At 38.8% G+C, this 15,276-nt stretch overlaps 1 protein-coding gene across 1 annotated transcript in view; it reads right to left on the bottom strand.

The window, feature by feature from the left end:
- VSTM4 (V-set and transmembrane domain containing 4) overlaps positions 1 to 15,276 on the bottom strand; it is a 42,755-nt gene continuing 27,479 nt past the window's right edge. The window contains exon 8 of the mRNA XM_060769319.2: positions 1 to 878. Coding sequence (XP_060625302.2) covers positions 753 to 878 — 126 coding nt within the window. The 3' untranslated portion in view covers positions 1 to 752. The remainder of the gene's footprint in view (positions 879 to 15,276) is intronic.

Genomic DNA, 15,276 nt, shown 5'->3' with positions numbered 1-15,276 from the left:
CGCCATCAGCCCTAGCTCTTCTGTTTACCTAACAATTTGACAACAACAATGTGAGTAGATAAATAGGTACCGCTTTCACTGAGAGATAAAAGGCACCCTGAAGACATGTTGGCAAGGCGTCCGCGGGCAACAGGCTCTCCTTGGCCGAGTCGAGCATAGCTTCCAAATGCCAGAAATGAAAAGAAAGAGAGGGAAGCCTTGCCTCTGTCTATATACTGTCTGTCTTTGTTAATTGTGTAATGACATTAAATATTTGCCATAAATGTATTCTGTAATCTGCTCTGAGTCCCTTCAGGGAGATAAAGCAGAATATAAATAAAGTATAGTATTATTCCAGTATTCGAATGTTCAAAAAACCAGGGGGAATTGTCATGACCCAGTGACAACAGCTCCCAAATGATAATAGATTTCTGACAAGCCTTTCCCTTCTGAACTTGCAAATTATATAAGGAAAATACAAAATTGTGTTTCTGATTTAGCCCTTTGGTTAAGATGAGAATGGTGAGCTTTTGCTCCTCTGGTAACTGATGACAAAAACATAAATAACACAATATTAACATAAAAACAAAAGCAAGTGATACAGCCAGCTGCAAAATGAAAGGGATGATTTTGCTTGGCCTCAAATGTGTCCCTTTAAAATACAATTCAAATCTATAAAATTAGAACAGGAGAGGAAGTTTTCAAAAGCACATTTGTATGGCACTTTATATACAAACTGCATGGCAAAGCTTAAACGTGTTTTAATATTATGTTTATATCTTGTTTTCCTCGAAGAGAATCTGAGCATAGACAGTCATAGCAGGAACGTCTTTTGCTTCCTGGTGAGGTTTCATGAGTTCCAGTTCTGCATAGGTTAAATTGTCTTCAGCAATTTTGGGCTAAAAAAAGACATTTAGAAAAGTCATTAGCAAAAAAAAAAAAAAAAAAAAAAAAAAAGGTAAAAATAAGTGGTCAAAAAGCAATTAATATACAAAATATACTAAAAAAAAGAATAGGAACATAATAAAACAGTGGCCTAAAGTCAAGACTTCATCAGTTATACAACCAGATTCTAAAATGCAATTATTTAAAGGTTGAAAAAGTGTGATAAAAATTAGAGATATTGCCACTTTAATTTAGAAATTCTTATATTGAAACTGAGTGTGTATGTGTGTGTGTGTGGGGGGGGGGGGGGTTCATTCTTTACTCTGTCCTTAAATAGTCAGTTATCACACTGGCTCTGTTTGTTGCCCACCTCTATCCCTCCCATGGGGCATGCCCTTCTCAAACAAGTCTCCTATGTAGTCTTCTAGTTTGAAGGGAATGTTTACCCCCTTGTTCATCCTACTTAGTAGCACTACCCGTAATAATGTCAGTCTGTCAATAATTCCCCTTTGATTTTGTTGTGGAAGGCGTTGGAATGTTTCTGCCAGAATTCCTTCTTTGCCTATATATAGCTTTGAGTCTGCCCCCAGGGGTGAGAAAGGCAATATATAAATACTGTAAATAAATAAATAGCTCAGTAAAACACACCCATATTGCTGTACACCAGTGGTTCTTAACCTGTGGACCATGGACCACCAGTGGGCCACGAGAATGAAAATGTGGTCCGCAAGGCTCCTTCCTCTTTATTTTATATATTTTATTTTATTTCCACTCCTTTAGCACCACTTGCCACTTCTTTCCTGTCGCTGACCATGGCATATATTTTGTATCAGAAACTAGAGCTGATGTGGTCTATCCAATGCAATTTTCTGAATCAGCATCTCAAACCAAATCTAAAGTTGACCAAAAGTAACCCTTTTTGTACTAATGTTTGAAAGTTGTCCCTGAGCAAAGTGGTCCCTGGTCAAGTGGTCCCTAATCAAGTGGTTCCTGATCACAAAAAGATTAGGGACCACTGCTGTATGCAGACGACACTGTCTTCTTATTGGTAGGATTAAAGCGAGCCATGAGGGCTTTTTACCAATATTGCAAAAAAAAAAAAAAAAAAAACCAAAACAAAACAAAACAAAAAAAACCCAAACAGTTAAACATAAACTATAATAAAACCAAAATCATGATTTTCTTTTTTTTTAAAAAGCGAGTTAAGTACAACTGGTATATAGGAGAGAACCCAATAAAACAAGTATCCAGCTCTAAATACCTAGGGTTTACTTTTCAGGCCTCTGGATCCTAGAGATGTCACCAAGAAATGGCAGTACAAAGTGCTCTATGCAGGGGAAAAGCTATAATTCATTTTTTCTACACAAAAGGTGGTCAGTATATACCAGCTGTGATAAGGGTTTTCCAAGCAAAGGTAATGGCCCAACTACTATACGCAATACCGGTTTGGATCTCAGGCTTCTCATCTCCAGTAGAACAGGTCCTATCGGGGTTTCTCAGAAAACTGCTTGCTGTTGCTAACTGTGTTCCCTCCACAGTTTTAAAACTGGAAACAGGAACAGCTTCATTGCAATCAATAGCCTGGAGGAGGGCTCTAGGGATACTGGATTGAGAGTGTATATAAGGGGCCTGAAGCGGTATATATATATATATTTGATTCAAAAAAATTCTTCAAATCCCATCATATCAAAGTGGTTAAATGAGAAACTTAGGCAGCTGGGTCTTTCAGATAATTTCCTGAGGAGTATGGAGTACAAACAGCCAATGAAGATAATAGCTGAATGAATTAGTGATATAAGTAAACAGGCCTCAGTGACATTGGTGAGTTCCACATGCTCCTCACCGAGTCTAGGCTTAACATTCAATTCTTTGGGAGGCGCAAAATATCTGGAAAATTTAAATATCCCAAAATTTCACCATGTTTTTAGCAGAGCCAGATTCAATGTAATCAAATCAGCCATGCTAGTGGGTCGATTCAAAGGGATAATATCCCCTTTACTTACCAAGTGTCCTGGAAGAACCTTAAAATGGTACCTTAGATACCTACTGTGTGACACTGACAGAAAGGTGACAGAGCAGGTGGCCAAATTCTTTTTTGCAGTAGCCAAAAGCCGCAAGTGCTTCATGAACAACTTGTAACGGTAGAATAGGAATAATGAGCACTAAGGAGACTTAATCTAGAACTTTAACTAGTCCTATGATATAAAGACAGTTACTCAACTTGTAGCAGGTTAAACCTTTGAGCTGCTGAATTTGCTGACCAAAAAGTCGGTGTTTCGAATCCGGGGAGCGGGGTAAGCTCCCACTGTTAGACCAAGCTTCTGCCAGCCTAGCAGTTCGAAAACATGCAAATGTAAGTAGATCAATAGTTACCAGTAGTAAGGTAACAACGCTCCATGCAATCATGCTGGCCACATGACCTGGGAGGTGTCTACACCGGCTCTTCGGCTTAGAAATGGACATGAGCACCAACCCCCAGAATCAAATTCAACTAGACATCATGTCAAGGGAAAACCTTTACTTATTATCGTTACACCATAAGTCAGAACTTGATATTATTTATGATTCAAATTTTGTATATTGTAATTTGTAATTACTTGTTGTAATGTTGTAATGTATTCACACTTGACTTCAAAAGTTGCAGTTTATTCCTACTTGACTTCAGCTGAAGGTTTATTGACTAAAATAAAGGCTACTGACTGACTAACTGACTGAATTAGGATATCCAAAACCCCACTCATTGTAAGTGGAAAATCACAGTAGCCACAGAAGACCCCTTTCCTCCCTATCTCTGACTCCATCCTGTCAGATGACACACTGGCAGAGAAAGGAATATCCTTGATTTACAACTGTGTAATGAATTTCTTGTTTAAAGCAAACAGGTTTTTAAGGTTCCTGTTTATTACATTTTCCCACACTCTAGCAGTATTATCTGCCATGATAAATTGTTCAAAACAGAGATACATTTTCCAAACCACTTGGGAACATTTATAGAAAGCAGACCCAGAGGATAGGCTTTGAACTAACTGTTGATGTTCTTCTGCATGGTTGCTATCTCAGGTTACTGGTTGTCTGCTTGATGGTTATTTTATATTGTGTTATGCCATTGTTTTATTTCACTTGTTGCTGTTTTTATGAATTTTAATGTATTATTTTAACTATGTTGACTTGGATCGTCCCCATGTAAGCCACCCCGAGTCCCTTTGGAGAGACGGAGGTCGGGTACAAAAATAAAGTTGTTATTATTATTATTGTTTTTATTATTTGAAACACAACAAGATTAGTACACAGCAAACAAGGTCACTCTGCTGGCTGCTGTATTGGATCACACATCAGACACTTCTCAAGTCTCTAGGACTATGTGATGTATCAGCGAATAATGCATGCAGATACCAGTAGGGTGGCCTTTTGCAGCTGACAGATGGTAATTTTATCAGCGCTGATTGTGTTTAAGTGCAGGCCAAGGTCTTTAGGCACTACACCCAATGTGCCGATCACCACTGGGACCACCTTTACTGGCTTGTGCCAGAGTCTTTGCAGTTCGATCTTTAAATCCTCATATCATATCAGCTTTTCCAGTTGTTTCTTTTCAATCCTGCTGTCACCTGGGACTGCAACGACAATCCATACTTAGTTTTTTAACATGATTGTGAGGTCAGGAGTATCGTGCTCCAAAACTCTGTCTGTCTGAATCCGGAAGTCCCAGAGGAGTTTGACATGTTCATTCTCTGTAACCTTTTCCGGCTTGTGATTCCACCAGTTCTTTGTTGCAGGCAGATGGTATTTGTGGCACAAGTTCCAATGAATCATTGAGCAACGGTGTTATGCCTCTGCTTGTAGTCTATGCAATCTTCTTGCAGCAGCTGAGGATGTGATCTATTGTTTCATCTGCTTCCTTGCAGAGTCTACATTTGGGATCTGTTGTTGACTTTTCAATTTTGGCTTTGATGGCATTTGTTCTAATGGCTTGTTCTTGGGCTGCCAAAATCAGGCCCTCCGTCTCCTTTTTCAAAGTTCCATTTGTGAGCCACATTCATTTGTGAGCCACATTATTATTATTATTATTATTATTATTATTATTATTATTATTATGGCACAAAAGCACAGTATGTCACAGCAAACGAGATATTATTATTATTTGGTTAAATGAAGAACAATATGTAAAAGGGGGATATATGATGGACTCTCAAATGTTTCCTTTTCTAACGTTGACTTTTTCTCAAAGGGTGTACCTATTTCTGCTGTAGAAATACCCCCACCGCCCACAAAATCTTTGTTCATGTTGCTTTGCAAATTTGGACCAATTTGAAAGGCTAAGAACCTCTTTTATGACAAACGTTAGAAGCATGAACACTGCATGCCATTACTTCAATTGGATTTGGTAAAAATGGTACACAGGATTGTTTGCTAAGATATTTATCTTAGTCATAAATAAAAAACCGGCTTCTACAATATTTAACTATACAAAAATGTAACCGCTGTAAACTAAGAATATGAAAACAGCAGTATTTCCCAAGTACGTACATGAAACTGTTACATTAGTCAAAAATAGCCCTTGAATGTATTTTTCTTACGGATTTTGAGAAAGGGATCGAAATGACAACATCCTATATTTTGAAGCTTGGAGAGATTGGATGTTCTTATTCCGGAGTGTATGCCAATTATTGATTTCTTTCTAAAATCTTAATTGAAAAATGCTGGCTGATCTTGAAAGCTAACCAGTCAGATCTGCTTTGTTCTCAGGAGACCACCAATGAATAATGTCAAATGCTATAGGCTATATTTATGGGGAAATAACTGGCAAAACCACATCTGTGTGTTCCCTGCCTAAGATAACCATATGAAATTAATGAGACCATCACAAATCAACATGTGACTTGAGGTTACATATACATACACTAAACCTTTCTCTGTTATTGGCTTGACTACCTCACTTTGTTTAATGTAAAGTTTGCTCTCCCTTTGCAGGAAGTTTATCTTTCCTTCATATGCATGTTTAGTGGATGGAGAAGGGTGAGGATATTATCAAAGAAGACACACTATCCCAGCCTTCTCAAGTTTCATCTGCATCTGGGTGCAGAATCACAATGGGACACTGCCTAGCTGCTCTCAGGCCTCCTCTGACCACTAATGTCAATGTGTTATGCCAGCCAAGATTAAATTGATTGTGTGTGCTGTGGAATATAGTATTTTGCTATATTTGTATTTTGCTACAGTCAAGTTTCTTCCAGGAATGCCACAGAAAAAAAATGTTGGAATTTTGGGGTTTACTAGTTTGAGACTTCCACTTTTCCCTTCTTGGATTGTTGCAAAATACACAATTCTAGTTACAAAATGTTGCAAAATAATTTCAACTTTTTTGTTGCAGGTTTGGAGTAAGTAAGATAATGTATTATCAAAGGTTTTCATGGCCAGAATCACTGGGTTGTTGTGAGTTTTCCAGGCTGTGTGGCCATGTTCCAGAAGCATTCCCACCTAACGTTTCGCCCACATCTATGGCAAAAATCACAACAACCCAAATAAGATAATATTGGGTTTGTGGGCATTTAGCTTGATTAGATGTCTCTGTGGGCCCTTCCACACAGCCCTATAGAAAATCCCACAATATCTGCTTTGAACTGGGTTGTCAGAGTCGACACTCATGGAATGCGGGATTTTCTGCCTTGATATTCTGGGGTATAGAGCTGTGTGGAAGGCCCCTGAGTCTGCATTCTGGGGACCTTACAAAGTGTTTTTGTTCCAAAATGTTGTAAAAAATACAAAACTTTGGCACATGTTTTGAGGGGATCCCAAATATTCCAAAATTAACAAATCTTGGTGCCACGGGCCCTTTACGAAAAGATTAATCCAATCCTAAGGGAGGATAGAAGTGAAGTGCTAATAGCACATTGGCTTGCTGATGGAGTTTATGAGTTTCTTTATTTTTTTAAAGAGGCAGCAGTATTCTTCTAAATAGCTCAAGGATGAAATCCAACTTGTACTGCAATGTCCAAAGTCTTGAGGTTGAGCTTGTAACTTTAGTCCCTTCCAAACAGCTGAATAAAATCCCACAATATCTGCTTTGGATTGGGATATATGTCAGTTCAAAACAGATATTGTGGGGTTTTCTGTCTTGATATTCTGGGGGCGGTTCCAGATAGGCAGTTATCCCAGTTTTAAAAACGCAGATGTTCCTGGGGGCCTGTCCGCACCCACCCCAGAAAGTGCGCACTTTCTGGGGTGGGTGTCCAGATGCTCTCATGGGACTGGCCAGCGAGAACATCTGGGAGCCCTACCCCCTTCCCACAAAGCACCCAAAGCCCTTTGAAAAGTAAAGAAAACTTACTCGGCCTCCAGTACAGTCCTGCAGTAACTTTCCCGGCATGTAGAAATTACGCACTAGGAAAGCGAAGGGGAGCGAGGAAGAAAATCACTCCTCCCCTCCCCCCACTCTGCTGGCACGTCATTTCTACACACTGGGAGAGCTGTTGCAACACTGTACTGGAGGCCAGGTAACTTTTCTTAACCTTTCAAAGGGCTTTGGGGGGAGAGGTAGATATTACCACAGTTTTCCAGACTAATTTAGTCCGGAAAACTGTGGGAATGGTGTCTGGACTGTGGTCCAGACACCAGAAATAGTGGGTTTATCCCATGCCATTCAAGAAGGCACAGAATAAACCCACTATCTAACTAATTCGCTACAAACCAGGGTTTTCCTGGTTTGTGGCGAATTAGTTAGATAGTGGGTTTATTCTGTGCCTTCTTGAATGGCATGGGATAAACCCACTATTTCTGGGGTCTGGAGCACAGTTTTCCTGGTTTGTGGCAAATTAATTCGGGATTGTCCAGGACGTCGTCTGGACAGCGCCTTCTTAATTGTAGAAGTTACTGCAATAAAGGGGCTTTCTGGATGCACCCTCGGTTATATGACTGTGTGGAAGGGCCCTCTGTGTTTTCCACTTCAAAATGTGTAATCAAGAGGGGGGCATTCATACAATTGTATTTACTCAAAACCCCATCCCCTAGAAATATGGCATTTCAAGAGAAAGGTTAGGTGGGAATCCTTCTGCTTAACATATTATATGATGAATTTCCTTTGTATGGAATAATATTCCGCCATGTAAATTACAAACTTTTGCAGTCTAGCTGGACTGCAGAAGTCAAGGTTTGGGAGCCTGGATTCAATTACCCTCTATGGCTTACTTTAGCAGCTATCTTCTGCTCTTACCAAATAAAACAGATGTATCCCTTCTCTTCGGAACTCATTCGGAACTACCATGAATCCGAAAAATGCTCCATAATACCCAGTTCATGCAAATTTTAGAACTAAGATTTATGAAATCATATTGTCCAGGTGTATTATTATGTTATCTGGAAATTGCATTGTTTCATTGTGGGGATTATCTCTTTATTCCCATTTTATTGTATTAACTTTGGATGTGAAAAATAACACTTGATTTCTCCAATAAAGGTCACAGGGTAGCATTGGCTGTTTTGCTTTCATACATTTTTATGATGTTCTTATAGTAAACATAATTTAATGAAGCCAAAACACCCTAAATAAATAATCACATCAAGAAAAGCAATAAAAGCAAATAACATTAGTACTTTCATAAGTGGAAAAGGTACTTCAATTACTGTTACAAGCAATGGTGCACCATAAACTGTGTAGAATAATTTCCCTTATGCATATTTCCAGTATGTAATAACTTGATTGAAAATATGAGGAAACACACAGGAGGTTCAAAATGGTAAGCACATACAGTTCTTTGCCGTGTGTAATAACTGAACATAGAAGATACAGTTTCTTCAACTCCTTCTCTCCGGCAGAAATCAGAGGATGAGGTGTGCTCTATTTTGCATCTTTAATTGTATTGTGCAAGCTTGATTAATTGGAAATAGGTTTCAATTAAAAAATAAGGCAGTCTTAGTATATATCTGTATGCTTTGCAGAATTCAATTTCTATTTAGATATCAAATGGCTTCAATTGAACAAAAACGTAACGAATATCTATATATTTTAAGGTACTGCTATCTATATAAATAAAAATGTAATGTTTGTTTGTGGAATTAACATAACTCAAAAACCATTGAACGAACTGACACAAAATTTGGATACAATACACATATAAGGCCAACGAGTGACCATCACTCATAAAAAACTGAAAAACACAGCAGACAAGACTTAAAAGCCAAAAACCAAAAATTACATTACAATGCATGCGCAAAACCACACACACATATACGCGAACACACATATACACAAATATATACACATATACATACAAAATACAAATATGCAGACTGGGCCACAGCAATGCAAGGCAGGGGACGGCTAGTGATCAAAAAGAAGCCTTTAAACGGAATTTTTTAAAATTGTATCTGACTGTGAAGCATCTAAAAAACTGCCCAGGGGTACAGAAAGTTACAGCTACCCTGTATTTCATACATATGCGGGAAGAATTGCAGAATTCGAACTAGTATTTAGCTAATAATAGTTCAACATTGCCTTTCAATGCTTGTACTCCAGTTAAAGTTTACAGCAATCAAGATGGAAGGGAATATGAGAGGTCTTGGTATTGTAGAAGCTATGCTATGGCATGATTACCCTATCGTTCAGTCTTCACTTTTCACTCCTGCTAATTGCTTTCAGGTATTTCAGATGAGGCAGCCAGCGTTGGCACTACTGCATGTGCAATGCTTAATGTCAGATTTGACATTAAAATGAGATGGCATTACACAGAAGTCCAGCACATACTTTTTAGTGGACACATTCTGAGAAAGGGTGACCATAGAAGAATGTGTTGGCTCTGCAATTTTGTTTTTAAATGCTTATATGCCTCCTGGTGGTGCAGCAAGTTAAACCGCTGAGCTGCTGAACATGCTGACCAAAAGGTTGGTGGTTTGAGTCCAGAGAGCTCCCACTGTTAGGCCCAGCTTCTCCCACCCTAGAAGTTCGAAAACATGCAAATGTGAGTAGGTTAACAGGTACCACTCCTGCAATAAGATAACGGTGCTCCATGCAGACATGATGGCCACATGACCTTGGCGGTGTCTACGGACAACGCTGGCTCTTCAGCTTAGAAATGGAGATGAGCACCACCCCACAGAGTCGGACACAACTAGACTTAATGTCGGGGAATAGCTTTACCTTTACTTTACTATGCTTTTAATTCTCAACGGCTTTTAAATGTCATTTTAAGGGATTATTCCTCAGGTCCCTTCTATACTGCCATATAAATTCCAGATTATTTGTTTTTAATTGGATTATATGGCAGTGTTGACTCATAATCTTTACAGTGTGGACAGGGTCTCAATGAAGAAATCTGGGGCCCCTTCCACACAGCTGAATAAAATCCTACATTTTCCAATTTGAACTGGATTATATGGCATTGTGGACTTAGGGTCCTTCTACACAGCCCTATATCCCAGAATATCAAGGCAAAAAAATCCCACATTATCTGCTTTGAACTGGGTTATTTGAGTCCATACTCGGATAATGTGGGATTTTCTGCCTTGATATTTTGGGATATAGGGCTGTGTGGAAGGGCCCTCAGATAACCCAGTTCAAAGCAGATTTTGTGGGATTTTCTGACTTGATGTTCTGGGATATATGGCTGTGTGGAAGGGCCCTGGGTGTTCTCCAATAAGGGATAGAAAAAGTTTGCCTGAAATCTTTAAGAGCTGCTTCCAGTTAGTGTTGGCAACACTTTATCAGGTGGACCTATTTCCAAACATCTGAGGTCTATACTTAACTGGATAAGTGGCTTTTACCTGGATTATAGCATGTCACCACATGATAGTTTGGACCGCTATTGGCCCAGATGCTACATTTATATTTTTTTTAAAAAAATCCTTGCTGAAACTACATCATCTCATGATGTAGAGAATTTTATAAGGGGCCATGTTAGCACAGTGGGTTAAACCACTAACTGCATGAAATCCGTTGACTGGAACATTAGCAGTTTGAAGCTATGAGTCTGGGTGGGCTCCCAGCTGTCAGCTCTAGCTTCTGTCTACCTAGCAGTTTAAAAGCATGTAATGAGAGTAGATTAATAGGTACCATCTCGACATGCAAGTAAAAGGACACCCCATGCAGACATGCAGGCATGCCAGCAACACAATTGGAGAAGTCTATGGACAGCAGGTTCCTCGGCATAGAATAATGGAACAAGAGCACCTCCCCATGTCCGGAGTTGAGCATCACCTCCAGATGCTCGAAATGGAAGGGGAAGGCCTTTACCTCTGTCTGTCTTGCATGATGTTGTTTACTGTGCAAAAAGGCATTGAATGTTTGCATTATATATGTAAAATGCAATCACTCTGAGTCCCTCCGGGGAGAGAAAGCGGAATTATTATCATTATCATAATAATAATCATCATCATCATCTATGAAATAGTTTTGCTAGAAACAAGTCATCAGAGAAAGAATTGGAACCACAGAAAAATTCACAGTAGAATAAAATATAACAACCAATACTTTAGATGTCTATACACCAATCCACAGAGTTTGGGAAACAAACAAGATGAACTTGAAGGTCTAGTACATGAAAGTTAATAAGATTGCATATGTATAATAGAGACTTGGTGTGATGACTCCTATGATTGGATTGTAACAACTGAGTGACATATTCATTTAGAAAAGAATAGATGGGGTTGAACTTTCTAGTTGGAGCTTGAGCTGATCACACAGTCTTTGATGGAAACTGTCCCCTTAGTGCAGTGGTTCTCAACCTGGGGTCCCCAGATGTTTTTGGCCTATGACTCCCAGAAATCCTAGCCAGTTTACCAGCTGTGAGGATTTCTGGGAGTTGAAGGCCAAAAACATCTGGGGACCCCAGATTGAGAACCACTGCCTTAGTGGTTCTTGCAGTGCTGGAATTAAATCCGACTTTCTAATTTGTGTGCCTTAGTTAGAGACATAATTATAGCCCTTGCAGCTAGACAGATTGGCTTCATGGAGACAAACAACAAAAGAAAATAATGCCTGCTGCTGAAGGTTGAGAAGACAAATATTAGGACAAAGACCTCCAGAATTTAAAAGCTCTTCTTGTAAAAAAAAAAATGTTCCCCAAACAGCTATTTTATTCAAATCCCAGAGGAAAGTAAAAAGAAATTAACTTAGTGGTAAATGGATTGATCTCTGAAATCTCCCTGGAAAAATTGTTTCCTATCTGATTATGATCTGATTTATGGCAGGAGTCTTTTGAAGCTCTTAATCAGTGAGGAAAGGATTGTGTTTATTTCAGTTAGCTCTGGATGTGAGATTTAAAAAAGGAATCAAGTTGAAATGCAACTAAATTAAGTATTTTCAAGTATCTCTAAACATTGGTGCTAAAACCCCTATTGACAAAGAAAAATAAAGAAAAATACATTAAGACATTTTAAATCATACACAAAACTGATCTTGAAAACACCCATCTCCTCATGAGTGTTGTATGGAGTAGATAACTCAGAAACTGTTTACTATTTAAGACCAGAAATAAGAATATAATAAAGTCAGGAAGGCAAAGAATTGCTGGGAACCAGATGAAGAGATTCAATAGGTGAAGCTCCTCAGGAATATCAAAAGAAATGTGTGACAGAAGGAAGAACTTTTATTTTGGCAGTTAAATTGAATTTTGAAGAAGTAAAAACTCAAATAAATCATATAAAGGTTCCCATTGAGGAAATCAAATCTAAAGTGGAAAACAATAAAGAAGACAAAAAAAAATCTTGAAAAAGAATATAGACAGTTCCAACATTGAATTTAAAAGATAGTGGGATAATCTAGTTCTTAAAGCACAAAAACAAAATTAAAATTGGATAAGGATAAACTCTTACAGTCAGGAAGTCGGTCCCAATGTTTAGGTGGAATTTCCTTTCCAGTAGTTTGAATTTGTAGCTCTGTATCTTGTTTTCTGAAGCAGCAGAAAACAAGTAAGGCCTCATTCCAAATGGTATTTATTAAAGCATGGTGTTTTGCAGCTGTGAGCACAAAGCTCTTTTGCTGCATCTGCAAGGGTGTGTGCGTGTGTGCGTGTGTGTGTTATGCTAGCCACCTCAGTCTTCATCTCCCCCATTGGTTTGGTAGTCTTACTTCCAACTCCTCCTATTGATAATCTTGTTGCTCTAGAGAAGCTCTCAAAGTGAACACTGCTGCCTATCAGATATCTGTTCAGGAGGGTCTACTTCATCCTTAAGCAATGAACTTGGGAGGGGAGAGAAAAAATCACTCCTTTCCCCATGGTTCACCTCCCCTAAGTGAAAGGGACCTAGTTTCCTTGAATAATGTATGGAAATGCCACACAAAGTCTGGAACATGGATTTCAGAGTCCTCTTCCTAGAATTGCGCCTCAGGTCCATATCTATCCCAATCTATAAGATGTTGCCGATGCCACAATGAGAGCGGGCATCCAAGATCTTGGTGAGCTGATAACTAAGGGGACTGATGAAATACAGGGTGAATGCACAGGGATGAAGGAAGATGGAGTCAAAAATTGACCAGGTTGATCTGGACCACAGTAACAAATTTATAAATGAACTGTGTATCCAGATTGCATCTGGAATGATGCAAAAGAAGATATTTGGTGGACAGCCCACTGAAGTAGAAGAATCCTGGCTGCTGCTTCTCATCAGCAAATCATCTGTAGGCCTCTTTGACTTGGTCAAGCTGTTCTTGAAGGATGGCCTGCATTGCAAGAACAGGTCTGCAGTGTGCAGGAAGCGTCTGAATATAGTCGAAAAGGAAGAGCCTAGGATGACACACTTAATTTGCAAAGAATGAAATTTGTGTAGTCAATGAGTGTTGCAGATTGTACACAAATTCAACTATGGGTAGCAATTCCATCCAGTTATCTTGTTGGTAGGAATTATTCCAGGGTGCTTCACCCCGGAGAATTCCTCTAAAATATTTGCAAGGCTATCCTGGAACTGGTCCACCAGAGCTGTTTCATTCCAATGCAGATCCTTGTTCAAGGGGAAGAAGGAACTGGCATAGGTGGCCGCAGTCTCCCTGCCTTGGCACAGCTGCTGCATCCAACTCTTAGAAGTAGCAGCCTTCTGTACCCTCATAAACTGGCTAAAAGCACCCTGGCCTGCAAAAGGTACAAGAGTGTCTTTTTAGCAGGAGACTAATCTTAAGTCTGTCACCAGAAACTCCTCAGGGCAAAGCTGCATGGAGAGTTCACGTTGTGAAGCAAAGGCAGGAGTTTTTTTCCAGGACATTATAAAATTTTCCAAAAGGGGTAACAGGAATCTTACATCTTGGTGGAACTGAAGGTAGTGATGGTTTGGCTCCTAGATGTGGTACCTGATTCTGGAAAGCAGTCACCGTTGTGGTGAGTTGCACAATTTGAGACTGCATAGCTTGATTCTGTTGTCGCACATCCTCCATAGCTGAGAAGGCATTGTAAACTGGAAAAAAATCTGTCCTGCTCTTAACTCTAAGCAGAACTGCATTCAGAAACAATCCATTCAGGCCCCATCTACATTGCCATATAAAATACAGATTATCTGATTTGAACTAGACTATATGGCAGTGTAGACTCATATAATCTAGTTCAAAGCAGATAATGTGGATCTGGTTTTATAAAAAATGTAGATCCAGCTTCAGAGTATCTTACAGCAAAGTGTCTGAGGCAAAAAATCAGAACAAAGTCCAAGTAAAAGAATCAGTAACAATCCAAGGTCATAAAGCCAAGTTGTATAACTACCAGGTGGGGGATAGAGTTGAAAATTCCTGAAAGCTGGAACTTGGCTAATATTTTTTCAATTTCCAAAGCAGATCAAGATAAAAAAATAATAATGATGATAAACCATTTTTTTTCTTAAAGGAGGATGACATTTTTGTCAATATAATGCAAAATTAAAGATATGTTTGCAATTTTATGAGTATCAAAATAGAAAATAAATTCAGAAGCCTAATTATATAAAGTGTTAGAAGGATATTTAAAAGATTTAGAGAAAAGGAGAAAGGGAAAAAAAGTTATCCTTGACAAAAAGCAACATGGTAATAAAAAGGAGTATTTTTACCTAAAATAGTTTTCCTCCCAAATGATTCTAATACTAATTCCAGACACTCATTCTAAACACTGGCAAAAGGACTTGTCAGATTTTATTTGGAATGGGTGAAAACCAAGAATAATACATAAAATATTGATAGAGTTGAAAGAAAGAGGAGGAAGTTATTGTATGCTTATCAGACTGAGATAAGATACATTTTGTCTATCTGAACAGCTGCACTGAAGTCTGCAAGCCAGCTCAACATATTGGCAAGCAATGACATCTGCTGGACAAAGTCAGAACAAATGAATTCTTAGGCTGATGTTTCTCTCTCCCCCCCCCCCCCCCCATTGTTATTCTGAGTTGCATTACATTTTTTTAAAAAAAAGTGTGTGTGTTTTACAAAAACGTAAATTATTTGATAGTATTCTTTTTGATTTCTCCTTTTTG

Source organism: Anolis sagrei, chromosome 3 (assembly GCF_037176765.1).
Source record: "Anolis sagrei isolate rAnoSag1 chromosome 3, rAnoSag1.mat, whole genome shotgun sequence".
Taxonomy (NCBI): Eukaryota; Metazoa; Chordata; class Lepidosauria; order Squamata; family Dactyloidae; genus Anolis; species Anolis sagrei.
This window is presented reverse-complemented; position numbering and strand designations above follow the sequence as displayed.